The sequence below is a fragment of the Oryctolagus cuniculus genome, chromosome 16, assembly GCF_051225735.1.
Source record: "Oryctolagus cuniculus isolate XC-2025 breed Fujian yellow rabbit chromosome 16, ASM5122573v1, whole genome shotgun sequence".
Taxonomy (NCBI): Eukaryota; Metazoa; Chordata; class Mammalia; order Lagomorpha; family Leporidae; genus Oryctolagus; species Oryctolagus cuniculus.
In genome coordinates this window covers 60218541-60238369 of record NC_142882.1, presented here as the reverse complement: position 1 = coordinate 60238369, position 19829 = coordinate 60218541, and the positions used below count along the sequence as shown (strand labels likewise).

At 50.9% G+C, this 19829-nt stretch overlaps 1 protein-coding gene across 1 annotated transcript in view; it reads right to left on the bottom strand.

Moving 5' to 3' along the window:
- The window catches only part of FKBP9 (FKBP prolyl isomerase 9), a 46406-nt gene extending 27608 nt beyond the window's left edge, over window positions 1-18798 (bottom strand). Inside the window, exons 1-3 of the mRNA XM_002713745.6 lie at window positions 18401-18798; window positions 840-985; window positions 261-450 (exon numbers count right to left, since the gene is read on the bottom strand). Of these exons, the coding sequence (XP_002713791.3) occupies window positions 261-450; window positions 840-985; window positions 18401-18627 (563 nt within the window). The 5' untranslated portion in view covers window positions 18628-18798. The remainder of the gene's footprint in view (window positions 1-260; window positions 451-839; window positions 986-18400) is intronic.
- Window positions 18799-19829: the final 1031 nt, after the last annotated feature.

Below are 19829 nucleotides of genomic sequence, written 5' to 3'. Positions count from 1 at the left end.
TCAACACGTGTGTGAGCCTCCTTAGAAACGGGACCGTTCACTTACGCTGTGAAGTTAGATAAATATTGCTCTTGGGGTTTTCTCCATCATACTACATTCTGACCCTGGCACCATGGAACATGAACCATGGAACAGAGTCTGGTGCCAGATAAAGTCTGGGAAGGGGCCTTTTCCTGGTTTTCCCGTGGGTACAAAAAGCAGACAAGACAGAAGGAATGAAGAGGTGCTTCACTGACGATACCCCCAACAGCAAGACGTACCTTGAATCGAAGAGTGTCCCATCCAAGAACGTCCCGTTGTAGTGGTACCTTACAAAATCAGACACCTGGATGGTCCGAGGGCAGCTGGGGGGCTTGAAATATGTGTGGATCTGAACCTGGTCCTCAGAATTCCAGATGTCCATCAGAAGTACGTCAAAATGAAGCACGGAGTTTGGGGGGATCACGCCAGCTAGAAAAGAACTCACACTGAGACTCCACTGCCTGTCAGCCCAGACAAGCACTCACAAATACCTACGACATCGCCAACATAAATGGAAGCCATAGGGCTTTCAAGTGGTCGCTGGTGTACCATTCCCTTCTTCCAAATGAAATTGAAAAGAGAAAAAACAAAACTGCTTCTCATCAAGGGTATCCTTCGATACCCCAGCATTAATAATGCCCTCTTGCATATCTAGCAGAGGTGACCCGAAGAAGGCAATTTTAGCTCTGTGTGTTCACTGCTTCTCATGTTCCAGAATCTAAATCTTCCAAGATTTCACTCATCTGCATGACAGAGCTGAGTGTGAGTGTTCTGGGCGTTTCTGCAGAGCTGTTCATAAATGCGGAGCAAACACTTACAAACTCCTTCGCTTCCGTAGGCAAGCTTTGGGGGGATCTTCACGAAACGCCTCTCGTTGACACACATCCCGACCAGAGCTTGGTCCATCCCCGCGATCAGCTGTCCTTTCCCCACAAACACGTTGAAAGTGGAGTCTCTGTCATAGCTGAAGATGCAAAAGGCAGAAAGAGAAAAGCATAAGAGGCCTTTCCTTTCCGGGGCGCAACCAGTGTGGCAGGGGCAGGGACACAGGACAACCAGAGCAGAGCAGAGGGGTTGCCTGCCGAGGAGTTACTGATGAAGGGAGCATCTTCATGGGACAGTACTTATTTTTACATTATTATTTCTCTATGGCCTTTTTATTTGAAAGGCAGGAACAAGAGTCAGACAGCAAGAAAGCGAGAGAGAGAGAGAGGGAGGAGAAAGATATCTTTCATCTGCTGGTTCACTTCCCAAATGCCTGCACACTGAGGACTGAGCCAGGCCAAAGCCAGGATCCTGGAACTCCATCAGGGTCTCCCTATGGGTGGCAGAGACCCTAGGACTTGGGCCATAATTCATTGCCATCTCAGGGACATTAGGAAGAAGCTGGATCAGGAGAAGCCTGGATTTGAACTGGCACTCCAATCTCCAATGTGAGATACAGGTGTCCCAACAGCAGCTTAACTTGCTGTACCACAAAGCCCACCCTGGATTTAAACTCTTTTTGTTTGTTTGTTTGTTTTTTTAGAGATTTATTTATTTTTTGAAAGGCAGAGTTACAGAGAGAGAGAAGGAGAGACAGAAAAGAAGGAAAGATCTTCATTCGCCGGTTCTCTCCCCAAGTTGCCGCAATAGCCAGGGCTGGGCCAGGCTGAAGCCAGGAGCCAGGAGGTTCTTCCAAGTCTCCCAAGAGGGTGTAGGAACCCAAGGACTTAGTCCATCTTCCACCACTTTCCCAGGCACATGAGCAGGGAGCTGGATCAGAAGTGGAGCAGCTGGGACGTGAACTGACACCCATACGAGTTGCTGGAGCTGTAGGCTGTGGCTTTAATCTGCTGTGCCATAGCACCAATCTCCAGATTTAAACTCTTAACCTCCACTTCCTCTATTTTGAAATGGGAGGAATAACACCAGGCATCCCAGGATGTATATAACAACATGAAAAGTGTTCAGGAAACCTAAGGGTTATGCCAATATTATAATTATCACAGGTAAAAGAAAAGTCTGACAAAGTATTTTTAATAAATTATTTATTTATTTGGGAAGCAGCGAAACAGACAGGGAGAAAGCTCCCATCCACAGTTCACTCCCCAAATGCTGGCAACACTGGGAGCTGGGAATTCAACCCAAGTCTCAATCTAGGTGGCAGGAGCCCAGCTACTTGGGCCTGCTGCTTCCCAGAGCACAGATTAGCAGGAAGCCCGGACTGGAACAGGGGAACTCAGATATGGGATACGAGTGCCTCAGCTGACTTTTCAACCACTGCACCAAGTGCCTGCCTCTGATGAAACCACTAACGTATGAGTTTTAAAGGCTGACAGGTGATGGCCTTAGGTCAGAAGATAAATAATGAAATGGTAGCTGGGAGACACGCCCTCATCAAACTTACAACCACCAAGGGTTTGCCTATTAAGACACTATGCGGCCGGTGCTGCGGCTCACTAGGCTAATCCTCAGCCTTGCGGCGCCGGCACACCGGGTTCTAGTCCCGGTCGGGGCGCCGGATTCTGTCCCGGTTGCCCCTCTTCCAGGCCAGCTCTCTGCTGTGGCCAGAGAGTGCAGTGGAGGATGGCCCAAGTGCTTGGGCCCTGCACCCCATGGGAGACCAGGAGAAGTACCTGGCTCCTGCCATCGGATCAACGCGGTGCACCGGCCGCAGCGCGCCGGCCACAGCGCGCTGGCCGTGGCAGCCATTGGAGGGTGAACCAACGGCAAAGGAAGACCTTTCTCTGTCTCTCTCTCACTGTCCACTCTGCCTGTCAAAAAAGAAAAAAAAAAAAAAAAAAAGACACCATGCTAGGTTGCTTTGGGAGGAAGGGGGCTATAAAAGAAGTCCAAAGCATGGACTTTGCCTCCAAGTATCTTATAAACTGGTGGAGAGGCCCACGGAGTTTCAGCCACTATGCTCAAGAAAACAGCTGCAGACAGAGCTTGGTTTAGCACAGTGAACAGTGGAAATAACTTAGAAGTTCAAGGGTATGGCACTACCTGTATGTAAGGCAAAGACATAGGATAAAATGTCCCGCAGCTGTTTTCAGTGATGGAGATTCCTACTCGCTGACATGGAGAGACAGACACAGTAAGAGTCAAGGGCAGGTTCCAGAGGCACAGCTACAAGGTAGTCCCATTTTCAGTTTACATATAGGGAAGCATATGAAAGAATCCACAAGTTGATACATGAACATTTTACCAGCAGTCATCTAAAGCTAGGGGATTTCAGATGATTTTCTCTTGCGTTCTCGCTGACTTTTCCAAATGGTCATGTCATTCCTCCTGCCCTGAAATGCCAGGAGCTGTGGGGATTTCTGTCATTAGGGCGTGCCACCTTCATTTTGTAAGCCACTCCCACCTCTTCCTCATTGTTCCCTAAGGAGCAGCTTGGGCAAGAGTCCACGTCACCATGCCAGGTGGGGCTGCTTCCTCACACCTGCCACCCTTCCCTTTCCCCTCGCAGCTTCGCGAGCTGTGTCACCAGCCTTCGTGTCCTCCAGGGCAGTGAGCAGGCAGCAGGACTGCAAGGGCAGGCCAACAAGCTGGTGGACACAGCTCTGTGCAGCACGGCTTCCCACCTCAGCCCGCTACAGCCGGGGGCTCAAGACCGACTCCCTGGAATGCCAGCTCTCGCATTTCACCTGGCTGGGGCCTGGCGGCGCCAGAACCATCATCAAACTGGCGGGCTGCTAATAACGGGTCAGAAAGCAAGACTTCAAAGACTCCCGAGGCTCAGAACATGTGCAAACAGCAACAGGGCACAGGTAGAAAACGACTTCAAGCATATATTTTCCTTCCACAGAACCTGAAGGTGCAAGGAGACTTCAGAGAGTTCATGGGAACTGCATTTTATGAAAAAACTACGCACAGATCTCAAATTTGTTTTGCACCAAAATAAACTCATCTTTTAATTCCACAGACTTTGGGAAGCACCCTCCTAGTTCCCAAAACACTTTGTAATAATGACTACCATTTATGGAGGGTTTATTACGCTTCAGAGCCAGCCGCAAACTAACCTCCTCACACGCACCACCTCACTTAATCCTCCTGTACGGGTCTCCAAAGAGCTCATGGGAAATGCATGGATTTCATACACTTTTTGTACCAAAACGGACCTATCTTTTACTTCCATTTTCCCATGAGCCTTCTCAAGTGCCCTCACACAACACTTTAAGGTAGATGCTGTGATATTCCCGCTCCTTGGAGATGAAACATTTTCCTAACCTCTAGGGCACAGAGGGTTAAGCACGAGCTTGCTATGTCTGATCCCATATAGGAGTGCTGGTTTGAGTACCTAGGCCTCCACTTCTGAGCCAGCATCCTGCTAAGGCAGCAGATGACAGCCCAAGTGCTTGGGTCCCTGCTGCCCACGTGTGAGATCCACATGGAGCCACCTCCTCCTTCAGCCGTGGCCCAGCCCCAGCTGTCGTGGGCATCTGGGGAGTGAACCAGCAGATGGAAGATCTCTCTGTCAGTCTTTCCCCCAGTCTCTGTCACTCTGCCTTTCAAACATATATTTAATTTCCCAAGCTCACAAACTCAGCTAAGTGGGGGGAAGAGCTAGACCCCAGGACTGCGTGACTCTGAAGCTGAGACACAAGACCTCCAAGATGGTGTATAAAAGATGCTGCTACCTCGCAGTACTACTTTTCTTCACCTGATGACTGCCAAGCCTGTGAACAAGTAAGCAGCAAAGTGTTAAATACAAAAAAAGGCCTTTCTGATAGCAAATGTATACATTTACACACACAAGAAACTGACAATGCGAGACTTATCTACTGCTTAGAACTCCGACCATCTGGAAAGTTGCTCTTAGCAAGTACATGCTGATCAGCACAACTGGCACAATTTCAGGGGTAGCATCGCACCCAGAACCAGTCATGAAAATTGATTTTCCAGACTCTGGAGTACTCGTCAGCACTTATGTCGCCTGACGCGGCAGCTGGTTGCTTCCACCTCTTTTTTTTTTTTTAAGATTTACTTTTTGTTTATTTGAAAGGCAGAGTTAATTAGAGACAAAGGCAGAGAGAGAGAGAGATAGATATGTTCCATCCGCTGGTTCACTCCCCATATGGCTACAATGGCCTTGGGCTGGGCCAGCTTAAAGCCTGGAGTCAGGAGCTTCCTCCAGGTCTCCCACATGGGTGCAGGGGCCCAAGCACTTGGGCTATTCTCCATTGCTTTTCCCAGAGTGCATTAGATAGGAATTGGAGTAGCTGGGACGCGAACCTGCACCCATATGGGATGCCAGCGTCACAGGTGGCACTTTTACCCACTAAGCCACACACTGGCCGGTTTCCACCTCTTATTGTTATCCCAGCCAGGATCCTGCAGGAAACAGGAGACACACCCCGGTGAGGCAATTCCAGGAAACTTTAACAGAAGAGCTGTGCTCGGCTGACATCAGGCTCAATGGTGAGAAATGAAAGCTTTTCCTCTACGATCAGGAACAAGGCAAGGATGCCTGTGTTTTCTGCATCTGTTCAACATAATCTTGGAACTCCCAGCCAGGGCAATTAAGCAAGAAAAAGAAATATGACGCATCCAAACTGGAAAGAAGAAAACTATCTCTGTTCACAGATAAAACGATCCTGTATGTAGCAAACCCTGAAGTGTCCATACACACACAGTCAGAACTAATAAACTGAACTCACTAAGCTACACAATATGAAAACATCAGCACATAAAAATCAGTTGTGCTTCTATAAATATGAATGACCTGAAAACAAAACAGTACTATTAACAACACCATCAAAAAGAACAAAATTTTGGCCAGTGCTGCGGCTCACTAGGCTAATCCTCTGCCCACGGCGCCGGCACCCCAGCTTCTAGTCCCGGTCAGGGTGCCGGATTCTGTCCCGGTTGCTCCTCTTCCAGTCCATCTCTCTGCTGTGGCCCGGGAAGGCAGTGGAGGATGGCCCAAGTGCTTGGGCCCTGCACCCGCATGGGAGACCAGGAGGGAGTACCTGGCTCCTGGCTTTGGATTGGTGCAGCGCACCAGCAGAAACGCGCCAGCCATAGCGGCCACTTGAGGGGTGAACCAATGGAAAGGAGGACCTTTCTCTCTGTCTCTCTGTCTCTCTCTCTCTCACACTGTCTAACTCTGCCTGTCCAAAAAAAAAAAAAAAAAAAAAAAAAAAAGAACAAAATTTTTAGGAATAAACTTCACCAAGGGGCAAAAGCACTGTGCAGTGAAAACCAGAAAAACACCATGGAAAAGAAATGAAGAACACAGATAAACGGAAAGACATCTAACGGTTACAGGGCGAAAGCTCTGTATTGTGAAAATCTCCATACTACTCAGAAGGTCTCTATAGGTTCTATGCAATTCTTATCCTAATCCCAATGGCATGTTTTGCAGAAATAGGACAAAAACCATCCTAAAATCACATGGAAACTCCAAGGCCTCTAAATAGCCAAAACAACCAGGAGAAAGCACAAAGCTGCAGTCTCCCATTTGCTGATTTTGAAACATATTCCAAAGTTACAACAGTAAAAACAGTATGATACTGGAATAAACACAAACATACAGAAATTAATGCTTGCATATATGGTCAGATGAGTTTGCCTAGGACCCCAAGACTACCCAACAGGAAAAGGACATCTCTTCAATGAACAGTACTAGGAAAACTGAATACCCACAGGTGAAAGAAGAAAGCTGGGTCCTTACCTTACACCATAAGTGACTCAACGTGCAAATCTAAGACCTGAAACTATAAACTCCTAGAGGAGACCATATGGGAAAAGTTTCATAACATTGAATTTCACAATAATGTTTTGGATATGAAACCAAAAGCATAAATATCAAAAGTAAAACAGACAAGTGGGACTTTGTCAAACAAAAACAGGAGCCAGGAGCTTCTTCTGGGTCTCCCATGAGGATGCAGGGCCTTAAGCTTTCCCAGGCACACTAGCAGGGAGCTGGATCAGAAATGGGGCAGCCGAGACTCAAACCAGTGCCCATATGGGATGCTGGTGCTGCAGGCAGTGGCTTTACCAGCTACACTACAGCACCAGCCCCAAGAAGGAACTTTGGAAAGAAATAGCAAAAGGAACACACTCTGAAAGCCCCCAAAGCCCACTCCTGCCCCAATCCCCTACTCTCTTTTTTTAAAAGGGACTGAAAAGGAGGCTATTGTGGTTAAGGGATGGCAACAAAATGTTGGGAGGTACAGAGGGAATGGAGGAGCAGGAACAGACCTACAAAGGAAAACACAGGATTGAGGTCTACAAGGGCACTGCAAAAAGTGCTTAGAAAAATGAAATTAAACTATGTTTACTTTGGCGCTAAAAATTTTGAAATCCATGTTTTTCATATACATTTTCCATGACTGTTTGAACACTGTTCATATGAAGAGACAGAGACAGACAAACAGGGAAAGAGAGTTCCCATCTGCCAGTTCACGCCCCCAAATGTCCACATCAGCTGAGCCTGGGCCAAACCAAAGCCAGGAGCTGGGAACTCCAACCAGAGCTCGCACATGGGTGGCAGGATCCAATCAGCTGAACCATTATTGCTGCCTCCTGAGTTCTGCACTAGAAGGAAGCTCAGAACCGGGCACTGAATGCAGGCACTCTGATGTACGTGACGGTCTCAACCTCTAGGCCAAATGCCCACCCCTATTCTCTCTCTCTCTCTCTTTTTTTTGACAGGCAGAGTTAGACAGTGAGAGAGAGAGACAGAGAGAAAGGTCTTCCTTCTGTTGGTTCACCCCCCAAATGGTTGCTATGGCTGGCGCGCTGTGCCGATCCGAAGCCAGGAGCCAGGTGCTTCTCCTGGTCTCCCATGGGGTGCAGGGCCCAAGCACTTGGGCCATCCTCCACTGCACTCCCGGGCCACAGCAGAGAGCTGGCCTGGAAGAGGGGCAACCGGGACAGAATCCGGCGCCCCAACCGGGACTAGAACCTGGAGTGTCGATGCCACAGGTGGAGGATTAGCCTAGTGAGCCACAGCGCTGACCGCCTATTCTCTTTTAATCCCATTTTCCCTGAACAGTCCCTGAAGGGGCTTCAGAGTGGAAATCGGTGAACAAAAGTCGCCGGAAAGTGAGCAGTGATGCAAAGTAAACCTTCAGAACAGCTACACCATCTGGAGCACCTTCTCCACGCCTAACAGCTTAGCAACTACAATTTTAATCTTCTAGAATTCTCTAACCAGTTTTAAAAACTCTGTGTGTGGGGCTGGCACCATGGCGCAATAGGTTAATCCTCTGCCTGAAGCGCTGGCATCCCATATATGGGTGCTGGTTCTAGCCCCAGCTGCTCCTCTTCTGATCCAGCTCTCTGCTATGGCCTGGAAAAGCAGTGGAAGATGGCCTAAGTCCTTGGGCCCCTGCACCCATGTGGGAGACCTGGAAGAAGCACCTGGCTCCTGGCTTTGGATTGGTGCAGCTCCAGAAGTTGCGGCCATTTGGGGAATGAACCAACGGACGGAAGACCTTTCTCTCTGTTTGTCCCTCTCACTGTCTGTAACTCTACCTCTCAAATAAATAAATAAATAAAAACTCTGTAGGTATCAAAATTCAATTAATTCTAATTTTCTTGTGTGTAAACTGACACGTTTGTACTACTCATTGCTGAATTTTTTTTTTTTTAAAGATGTATTCATTTATTTGAAAGTCAGAGTTACAGTGAGAAAGAGAAAGAGAACCAGAGAGAGAGAGAGATTTGCCATCTGCTGGCTCACTCCCCAGACGGCTGTCACCCCCAGGAATGAGCCAGGCAAAAGCCAGGAGCCAGGCTATGAGATTATTCTTATCTCAGATTCAGAGACTATCACTGAGGGGAAAAACTGCCCTTTGGTTCTGTGAGCTTGGATCAGTTTATAAAAGGGAAGTCAGCTTGCCCTGATACCAGTTTTAGATTCTGTGTACTCAATGAACATTGAATACTTTTGAACATGGGAAAGACTGCTGTGTTTGAACAAGATGATAAGGAACAAGCCCTCAAGGTTGGTCCAGTCTCATGTGGACCAACCCAGATGGCTGACTTGCCAGGAACCTGCTGGACACAGGACAATGGTGCCACCACGGTGCTTAGCAAATGGGACTGAAACTCAACTTTGAGCTGGCTGACTCACGCCCTCCCCTGGCTGAGATCCACCACCAAGGCAGACCAACTGCAGACTCAACGAGGGGGAAGCAGGGGTGGGTGTTCAGCACAGCTGTCAGGTTCCCTCCTGGGATGCCCACATTTCATGTTGGGGTGCCTGGTTTCAGCACTGGCTCCTTTGCTTGTGTGGGGTGTGGACCAGCAGATGGAAGTGAATATAAATAAATAATTAAATGTCTACTGGAGGGGAGCAAAGTCTTGACTCTTCCGCCCGCCACCCCCTCTCCATGCCTTACACTCCCAAATGTGACTCTGGGCTCCCCAGGCCCTCTGCCCATGCGTATTTCCCTCAAACAACCACCTGTAGCAGCAACTGAAACCAGGCAAGGGAGGAAGGGCAGGCAGTTGATGAAATGGCAAAAACAAGAAAAGACTGCAATGAAGGAAGACAGAGAAGGGGACGGGGAGGAAATACATCCTCTCCTACCCACATGGGGGCTCAGATCCTGCCATGGGAACAGTCGGCTTGGATGGCCTTTGGGACACTTAAAATACCCTTAAAAGAAACATTCTGCAAAGTAAAATCATTACATTGCTGTTATGGACTTTTGTTGCAACAGCACAAATGAAAAGATCAGATCCCAATAGATAATTCTTATTTTACACAAGTGCTCAGCTCAGTAAACCACAACCAAAGCAGTCATTAATACGAATGCACAGTTGCCTGCAGCAGACATGAATGAAAATTAAAAGCCCTGCTCATCAGCCTACACAGGGGATGCTTGGCTAGCCTGCCAAGAGCCCCAGGAGGAACAGGCCTAGAGGCTAGCAAGAACTCCTGGGGCTAACATCGAACCAGCAGCGCTCCTTGCATCACTCCTCTTTTTCCTAAGAGTCCACCACACAGCTGTGCAGATTCACACTCTTATGTGTGTCACCGAAAGCAGCATGTCCTGACCTCACCCACTGCCCTGTCACCACTGACCCCTCCTGACCATCCCTACACCATCTGGTGCTGCCCAGCCTACTGCCTCTTCTCTGCAACCAGTCCTGCTGATAGGAGCCTGTGCCCCAACTTTGGACCCTGTGACAACACCAGTCAGCTTCTCTCCTGGGAATCTGGAATTGCGGTGGAGTCTTGTTAGCACCGGTGGACAAGGAACGCTGCTGTAGCGCTCCCTTTTGTGGGGGAGGGGAGGGAGTGAAAGTCCCTCTGCAATCCTGGATTGGGGGGGGGGGGCAGGTGCACCCAGCAAGTCACCTCCGTTCATGATTCTGGACCTTCACAAGGAAGCCGAGCCCCTCTCAGTAATTCCCCCTCCTTTCTGCTCATGCCAACGGGTATGGCTTTGTGTCCTCTCTTCCCCTTACCCCAAGGTGCAGGTAAGGATTTCTGTCTGTTTCATTCTCTGGGCACCTAGAACATTAGACGCTAGATAACTGTAAATGGTAAATTGAAGCTCCCTGGAGTTGACCTGTAGGATTCCTGCTCACACTGACAGCTGATCCACTTACTCCTCTGCGCAAAAATCTTTTAAAAACACCATACAGAAGTAGACTCCCCAGCCTGGCCACTGGGGCCGTCTATGGATTCATTCTCCCACATCTCTCCAGTTCCGTGCCCTCCACCTCCTAAGCCTCCTGACTGCAGCCTTGCACTGCTCATGCCCAGGCCATGGGCCACCCCATTTCCTCTATTTTTTTTTTAAAGACATTTATTTGAAAGGTAGAGTTACAGAGAGAGAAGGAAAAACTGAAAAAGAGAGGTCTTCTATCTGCTGGTTCACTCCCCAAACAGCCTCACTGGCCAGGGCTGGGCCAGGACGAAGGCAGGAGCCTGGACCTCCATCCAGGTCTCCCAGGAGGGTGCAGGGGCCCATGTGCTTGGGCCATCTTCTGCTGCTTTGCTAAGCTTATCAGCAGAGAGTTGGATCTGAGGTTGAGCAGCGCCCACATGGGATCTGGGCAATGCAGGTGGCTTATCCTGCGTGCCACAATACCAGCCCTCTCCTATTTCCTCACTTAAACACACTTCCCACTCCAAGGAATGAGATCCCATCCATGCTCAACGCCCAGCACAAGCCTCAGCTCCTCCCCAAAGCCTTCCTCCTGCAGGAAGAAATCCTTGTCTTTGGTATTGGTAGAGGTGCCCATGTCTACTACTCCCGTGGCACTCTGCACGCTGCCTGACTTATGGGGGGCACGAGAGTGCCCAAGCCCAAGTCTGAAGGTCAGTCATTGGGTGACCAATATCATCTCTCATTTTCTGGGCCCACTGCTGTGCCCCCATCCCTACTGCTTCCTATTTCACCACAGCCCTGGCCAGCTTCTACTTTACCATGTAACCTCCTCCAGGCCTGTCCTCCCACCAGAACATAAGCTCCATGACGGGCAGAGGTTTCTGTCTGACTTATTTACTGCTACGACCCCAGCACCTGGAAGGGGAAGGAGTCAATGAGAATGTGTTGCCGGCGCCGCGGCTCACTAGGCTAATCCTCCGCCTTGCAGCGCCAGCACACCGGGTTCTAGTCCCGGTCGGGGCGCCGGATTCTGTCCCGGTTGCCCCTCTTCCAGGCCAGCTCTCTGCTGTGGCCAGAGAGTGCAGTGGAGGATGGCCCAAGTGCTTGGGCCCTGCAACCCATGGGAGACCAGGAGAAGCACCTGGCTCCTGCCATCGGATCAGGCAGCCATTGGAGGGTGAACCAACGGCAAAGGAAGACCTTTCTCTCTGTCTCTCTCTCTCACTGTCCACTCTGCCTGTCAAAAAAAAAAAAAAAAAATGAGAATGTGTTGAATGAATGAATATGTAAAACAGAGTTGGCCTCCATGAATGAGTCTTTTAGAGCGATGGTTCACAAACTATGGCCATCAGACCAGCAGCAGCAGCTGGGAACTTTCCACAAATGCAAATCCGTTGGCCACACCCCAGAGCTACCTGAGTCAGAGGCCACGTATAACTACCACTGCAGCTCTCCAGGTGAGTCTGATGCATGCACAGTTTGACCACCACTGTGCCAGGGCACCTGCAAGTCCACAGACTCACAAAGGCATGTGGTGGGCACACGATATTTACTGAGTGCTTAGACCTTATGGGTCTGGAGGCAGTGGATGAATCAACCAGACACTGACACATGTTCTGCCTGCTTAATGACAATCGGAACATGTTAAACTCTGGTCACAAGAAAGGAGCTGATCATTTTCCTCACTCTTATTGCTAGGAATGCTGCAGAACTCCTACGAAGCTGAACCAAGGGGCAGGCATTTGGCTCCGCAGTTGAGCTGACGTTTGGGATGCACACATTATATATCAGAGTACCTGGGTTCAAGTCCTGGCTCTGCTCCCTATTCTAGGTTCTTGCTAATGTGCACCCTGCAAGGCAGTAGTGAGGGATCAAGTACTTGGCTCCCTACCACCCTCAACGGAGCCCCAGATGGACTTCCAGGCTCCTGGTTTTGGCTTGTCCCATCCTTGGGTATTCGGACATTTGAGGAGTAACCCAGTTGATGGAAGATCTCTTCCCTGCGTTTCAAATAAATTTCAAAAATTTTTTAAAAGCTGAATCAGGAATGGCTGATGAGAGGCTCGGAAGAGCTGGAGAGTAACACCAGTAACCTCTGGAACAGCAGGCACAGAGCACACTACAAAGCCCTCAGAAGCCCTGAAACACATTCCAGGCAGTGGCCAAGGGCTGAGGGTCTCTGGGCCTCCTGGCAACTGCAAATGTCTATTAACTGAAAAGGCACCACCTGCCCTGATGCCAGCAGAGACACAGAAAGAAAGCCCCTTGTGGTTTGTGATCCCAGTCAAATCAAAGCTCAAAACACCCAAATCTCTGTTCCTCCAAGCCCCGAGCACAGGCATATCAAAGTCATGCCCTCTAGCTCCCAAAGTTTCAAAGGAGTGGAGATCTAAGAGGGAAGCTCCCAGGGTGAAGCAGCTTCTGTGTGCCTGGCCCCCTCCACTCCAGTCTCCCAGTGACTTCTGTAAGCGCAAGTCTGACCCCACACTCCTCTGATTAAAACTCCTCAACGGCTTCCCACTGCCCTTAGCCAGGCAGCAGGATCTCTCACAGGCTGACCACTTCCTCTCTGGCTCCCCCTCACCTTTCCCCTGGTCCACTGTCACCCCTCAACTCCTACTCTAGCTCACTTTCCCCAACTCCAGGTGACCCGCTCCAGGCCTCTGTAGGGCCCGTAAATCTGTCAAACACTTTCTCGCCCCTCCCCTCTGCACTCCAAGCTCTTATCCCTCAGCAACTGCCTGGCAAGTTCTCTCATCCTTAGGTCTTATTCCTACAGTCAATCATACCATTCCCCACCCCCAATAGAGCCATGCCTTCTGTGTCTTCACAGCTTCTTGACTTTCTTCCATCAGACTCGTGGGCAGACTACAGACCACAGAATATGGCCATAAACTACCTGGCTTCCAATTTCCACTCAACTGGCTAAGAGCTAGGTGTTTGGGGAAATTCATTTGTACTTTCTGAGCCTCAATTTCCTCATCTGTAATGAGGAACCTTCCTGTCTTGTGAAGCTAAATGAATTCTCTGGAGACTGAATGAATTCTTACACGTGAGGGCATGAGGCAAGAACTACAGGTGACCTCAATGTGAGAGAAGTGTGTGTTTCTGTTCCTACTACACGCGGTGTTGAAATTGCTGGGGCTATAGGTGGCAGGGACAGGGAGGGGACACACTAGGCCAGGACAAGTCTCTGTCTTGCAGGGCTGGCACTGTATCAGTATTTGATGAGCCTCTGGACTCTTTCCACTGTCCTACACTGCCTCACAGTGGCTGCCAGTCTCAGAGACTAGCTCATTCTAGTGGGAATTATTAATTACCATCAGCTGAAGCAAGAATCGTCCCTACTTTCTTCTTTCAAGATTTTATTTATTTGAGAGGTAGAGTTACAGAGAGAAAGGTCTTCTCCATCCACTGGTTCACTCCTCAAATGGCCACAACGATACAAGCCAGGCCAATCCTAAGCCAGGATCCAGGAACTTCTTCTAGGTCTCCCACGCAGGTGCAGGGGTCCAAGGACTTGGGCCATCTTCTCTGCTTCCCCAGGCCATAGCAGAGAGCTGGTCAGAAGTGGAACAGGGACTGGCACTGTGGCATAGCAGGTAGAGTCGCTGTCTGCAGTGCCAGCATCCCATATGGGCACCAGTTCGAGTCTCAGCTGCTCCACTTCCAATCCAACTCTCTGCTATGGCCTGGGAAAGCAGCAGAAGATGGCCCAAGCCCTTGGGCCCCTGCACCCGCATGGGAGACCTGGAAGAAGCTCCCGGCTCCTGGCTTCGGATCGGCACAGCTCCAGCCATTGCAGTCAATCAGGGAGTGAACCAGCAGATGCAAGACTCTCTCTCTCTGCCTCTCCTTCTCTCTCTGTGTAACACTTTCAAATTATTAGATAAATATTAAAAAAAAAAAAAGTAGAACAGCCAAGACACAAACCAGCACCCATATGGGATGCTGGTGCCACAGGCAGAGGCTTACCCTATTACGCCACAGTAATTTGCTTCCAATTAAGGAAGCAAATAAAAGATGTACAAATGGCCATAAACACATGAGAAGGTGTTCAACATTACCCATTAGGGAAATCTAGATCAAAACCACAGTGACTCATCACCCTTTACCATTGGGATGACTACACTATAATCTAAACCACAGATCGGGCAGGCAGTTGGCCTATAGGATGCCTGCACCCCCTACTAGGGTACCTGGTTCCATGCCCAGCTCCAGTTCCTGAGTCCAGCTTCCCAACAATGCAGACCCTGGGAGGCAGTGGTGATGGCTCAATGGATTGGGTCCGGCCACCCATGTGGGAGAACTGGATTGTGTTTCTAGTTTATAGCTTCAAACCAGCCCAGCCCCAGCCATTGTAGGCTTTAGGGACTAGCACACGAGAGTGTGCACACTCTCTTTAAATAAATAAATAACAAAAACAACAGACAATTACAAATGTTGATGAGAATGTGGAGACCAGGAACCCTCATATACTGCTGGTGGGAATGTAAAATGGTGCAGCCATTGCAGACAACAATTTAGCAGCTCTTCAAAGAATTAAGTTGCCAGGGGCCAACGCCATGGCTCACTTGGTTAATCCTCCACCTGCAGCGCTGGCATCCCATATGGACACTGGGTTCTAGTCCTGGTTGCTCCTCTTCCAGTCCAGCTCTCTGCTGTGGCCCGGGAGGGCAGTGGAGGATGGCCCAAGTTCTTGGGCCCCTGCACCCACATGGGAGACCAGGAGAAAGCACCTGGCTCCGGGCTTTGGATCTGCGTAGCTCCAGCCATGGCAGCCATTTGGGGGGTGAACCAACGGAAGGAAGACTTTTCTCTCTGTCTCTCTCTAACTCTGTCAAATTAAAAAAAAAAAAAAAAAAAAAAAGAATTAGGCCGGCGCTGCAGCTCAACAGGCTAATCCTCTGCCTTGCGGCACCGGCACACCAGGTTCTAGTCCCAGTCAGAGCACCAGATTCTTTCCCGGTTGCTCCTCTTCCAGGCCAGCTCTCTGCTGTGGCCAGGGAGTGCAGTAGAGGATGGCCCAGGTGCTTGGGCCCTGCACCCCATGGGAGACCAGGAAAAGCACCTGGCTCCTGGCTCCTGGCTCCTGCCATCGGATCAGCGCGGTATCCTGGCCGCAGCGGCCATTAGGGGGTGAACCAATGGCAAAGGAAGACCTTTCTCTCTGTCTCTCTCACTGTCCACTCTGCCTGTCAAAAAAAAAAAAAAAAAAAAAAAAAAGAATTAAGTTATTAAGTTGCCAGACAGCCCAGCAGCTTCACTCCTAGGTATATACCCAAAGAAGTAAAACACATGTCCACCAAAAACCTTGTACTTGAGTGTTCACAACATTGTTCATAATGGCAAAAATGTGTAACAGAGGACAGGTGTTGTGGTATAGCATGTTGAGCTGACAACTGGACACTTGGAGCGCCTGCATTCCATATCAGAGTTCTGGTTTGAGTCTCAGCTACTTTGCTTCCAATCCAGCTTCTTACTGGTGCACCTGGGAAGGCAACGGATGATGTTTTTAGGTCCCTGCCACCCATGTGAGAGACCAGGATGGAGTTCCTGGCTCCTGCATTTGGCCTGGCCAAACCCTAGCTATTGTAGGCATTTGGGAAGTGAACCAGCAGGTGGAAGACGTGTCTCTCCCTCTCTCTGTCACACTGCCTTTTAAATAAATAAATGTAATATTTTTAAAAAGGTGCAAATAGAGACCACAGGGGCCAACATTGTGGCACAACAGCTAAAGCTGCTGCCTGTGATGCCGGCATCCCATATGAGTGCCAGTTTGAGTCCCAGCTGCTCCATTTTCAATCCAGCTTCCTGCAAAAGTGCCAGGGAAAGCAGCAGAAGATGGTCCAAGTGCTTGGGTCCCTGCACCCACATGGGAAACTCAGAAGAAGTGCCGGGCTCCTGGCTTCAGCCTGGCCCAGCCCAAGACGTTGTGGCCATTTGGGAATCAGTGGATGAAAGACCACTCTTCCCTTGATCTTTAACTCTGCCTTTCAAATAAAATAAATCTTAAAAAACTTTTTTTTTATTTTATTTTTTTTATTTTTGACAGGCAGAGTGGACAGTGAGAGAGAGAGACAGAGGGAAAGGTCTTCCTTTGCCGTTGGTGCACCCTCCAATGGCCGCCGCGGCCAGCGCACCACGCTGATCCAATGGCAGGAGCCAGGTGCTTTTCCTGGTCTCCCATGGGGTGCAGGGCCCAAGCACTTGGGCCATCCTCCACTGCACTCCCTGGCCACAGCAGAGGGCTGGCCTGGAAGAGGGGCAACCGGGACAGAATCCGGCGCCCCGACCGGGACTAGAACCCGGTGTGCCGGCGCCGCTAGGCGGAGGATTAGCCTAGTGAGCCGCGGCGCGGGCCTTAAAAAACTTTTTAAAAAGTGCAAATAATCTAAATGTCCATCAACTAATGAAGAGATAAATAAAATGTATAAATCCATACAATGGGGATTATACATGCAGTATGGAAAGAAGGAAGTGCTGAAACACGCGACAGAATGGCTGAACCTCGAAAACAGTAAGCGAAGTGGAAGAAAACAGACACAAAGCACCCACAGTGTATGGTTTCATTTGTACAAAAGATGCCCAACAAGCAAAGACATAAAGTGGATCAGTGGTTGCCAGGGGCTGGAAAGGAGGGAGGCAGAACGCGGGGAGTGACTACTAATAGGTTCAGCGTTTCCAGGAGTGGCAAAAAAATGTTCTGGAATTGAAGAAATATACTAAAAGTACTGGATTGTACATTCTAAATGGGCAAATTCAGGGTGGGCATTTGGCCTAGTGGTCCAGATGCTGGTTGGGACACCCATGTCCTACAACAGGGTGCCTGGGTTCAACTCCCAGATCCTGCTCTAACTTCAGTTTCCAGATAACGGACACCTTGGGAGGCATTGGTGCTGGCTCAAGGAACTGGATTTGCTCTTGGCTTTGTACTCCCAAACACTGATTTCAGGAGTGAACCAGTGGGTGGATCACTCTTTCTCGCTGTCAATCAATAAAAATAAGTGGGCTAACGGTATCATGCCTGAATTAAATCTCATTAAAGCTGCTCACACAAAGGTAGCAACAAAAACCAGAGTACGAATGCCCATGTCTAAGCCCTTGCCTGTGTCATGCGGCATAGCTGTGGTATAGTCACTCCTTGTCTGGAATTTCAGAAGCCCTGAGACAGGCCTGTGCCTGGCGTCCCTGGCAGATGCGCACTCTGTTCTGAGTCACTAGAAGTGCTTGCGCTCACAAGGCCTTGGGATGAGAGCAGCCTGGAGCTGGAGGACCAGAGGCCTGTGCGCCCCAAGGCCAGGCTGCAGAGGTGGGCAGCAGTGTGAGGTCCCACCCGGACCTGGTGCACCGCCCCGCCCGCAGAGGTCGAGGGACAGCCGGCACGCGAGGCAGGGGGAGTGACGCGCACCACTCGCCTGCGTGTCAATCGGACTGCCCCGTTAACAAGAGATACTCGGCCTCCGCCCGCGGCCTCGGTTACCGCCTGGGCAATGGCGGGTGGGACAACCACGCCTCGCACACCGTATCCGCCCAAACCGTAGCGGCCGCCCTCTGGGCTGCGGCATCCCCGCCTTTACGGCGCCGGCCGAGATACCCAAGGGACCGGCCGGAAGGGGCCGGCAGGGGAGGCGGCGGCGGACTTCGACATCGCCCCCCCGGGTCTGTCCGAGTGGCCATTTTACCCAGAGCGGGGCACCGGCGTGCGGCGCGGCCAGGGGCGAGGGCGGCGCAGGGTCCCGGGCGGGCGCGAGGGGCGGGGCGAGGGGAGGTCCGTCGGGAGGGGAAGGCCCGCGCGGGGCGAGGGCGCGCGGTACCTGGAGTCGAACTTCTGGCCGTCGGGGAAGGTGCCCACGTAGTGGTAGCGCACGAAGTCGCCGCTGCGCACGGTGCGCGGGCACTCGTCGGGCACGAAGCGCCGCTCGATGTGCAGCTCGGCGTCGGAGCCCAGGCCTGCCACCGGCGCCGCCTGCCCGGTCACCCAGAGCAGCAGCAGGAGCAGCGGCGGCGGCGGGGGCCGCCAGCTCGGGGCCCCGAACGCCATCGGCACGGCGAGGCGAGGAGGAGGAGGAGGAGGCGGCGGGGGCGCACGGCGGACCTCGGGCGGCGTGGGTCGAGCCTGGGCGCGCTGCGGCTTTGCAAACGTGGAGAAGTCTCGGGCCCTCCCCGGGCCGCAGGGCCTCCCCTCCGCTCTGCGCTCGCCCGCCCCCGGCAGCGGCCGCGCGGGGAGGAGCCGGGGGTGGGGCCGGCGGCGCGCGGGGCCCCTCGCGCCCCTCCGGAGCTGGGGCCGCGGGAGGCTCCTACGTGGCCGCGGATCCCGCTTCCCTCTGCTGTTTGTGGGACGGAGGGAAACTTGGGTTTACAAGGGTGGAGTCTCCATGGAAAGAAACTGAAGCCATCTTTCAGGACAGAGAAAGGGGGAGGTCTGGGTACCCCCGAGCGTTGTGCGGTGAGAGCCCCAGGCCACGGGCGGGCGCAGCGTCCACGTCCCGAGTACGTGGCCGTGCCGCCTAGGACCCCGTAACACAGCCACGAGGAATTCATCAGCGTACACGCAGTCTTGGCTCAGCATTGGCTGTTGGAGTTTATGAAAAATGTGGAGTCATAAAAGCAGATCCCCAACACTTTCCCAGCTCAGTTTGGAAACAAACATAATCCTGACGCCCAAACCTGGTAAAAACAGCAAGGAAAGGAAAAAAAAAAAAAAAAAAAGGCCAACCAATTTATAAATATAAATGCAAAATTACTTGTACTAAATGAAACGTGCACACATTGAACCCAAAACGTATTGAAGGACTAATACACCATTACCCGGACTACCTTCTGCAAGTTACCCAACGAAGGTTCTGTGTAAGATGAAGATGAAACCAGTAGTTGATTATGGATCTGCTTGTTGGGTTCCAGGAATCTAATGAGAAACCACGCATAGCACTCAAGAAATGGTCACTGTTCCTATTAGAGCTTATTCTGATTGTCTTAAGGCTGTCTTTTATGTATTGGAAAGGCAGAGAGACAGAGGGAGAGAGACCTTCCATTCCTCGGCTCTCTCCCCAAATGGCCCCAAAGCGGGAGGCCCTGCCAAGCTGAAGCCAGAAGCCTGGAGCTCTGTCAGGGTCCAAGCACGTGGGCCATCTTCTGGTGCCTCCCCTAGCACATGAGCATGGACCTGGATTGGAAGTGGAGCAGCAGGGACTGGAGCCAGGGCTCCGATCCGGGGTGCAGGGTGGAGACACCACTTAACTTGCT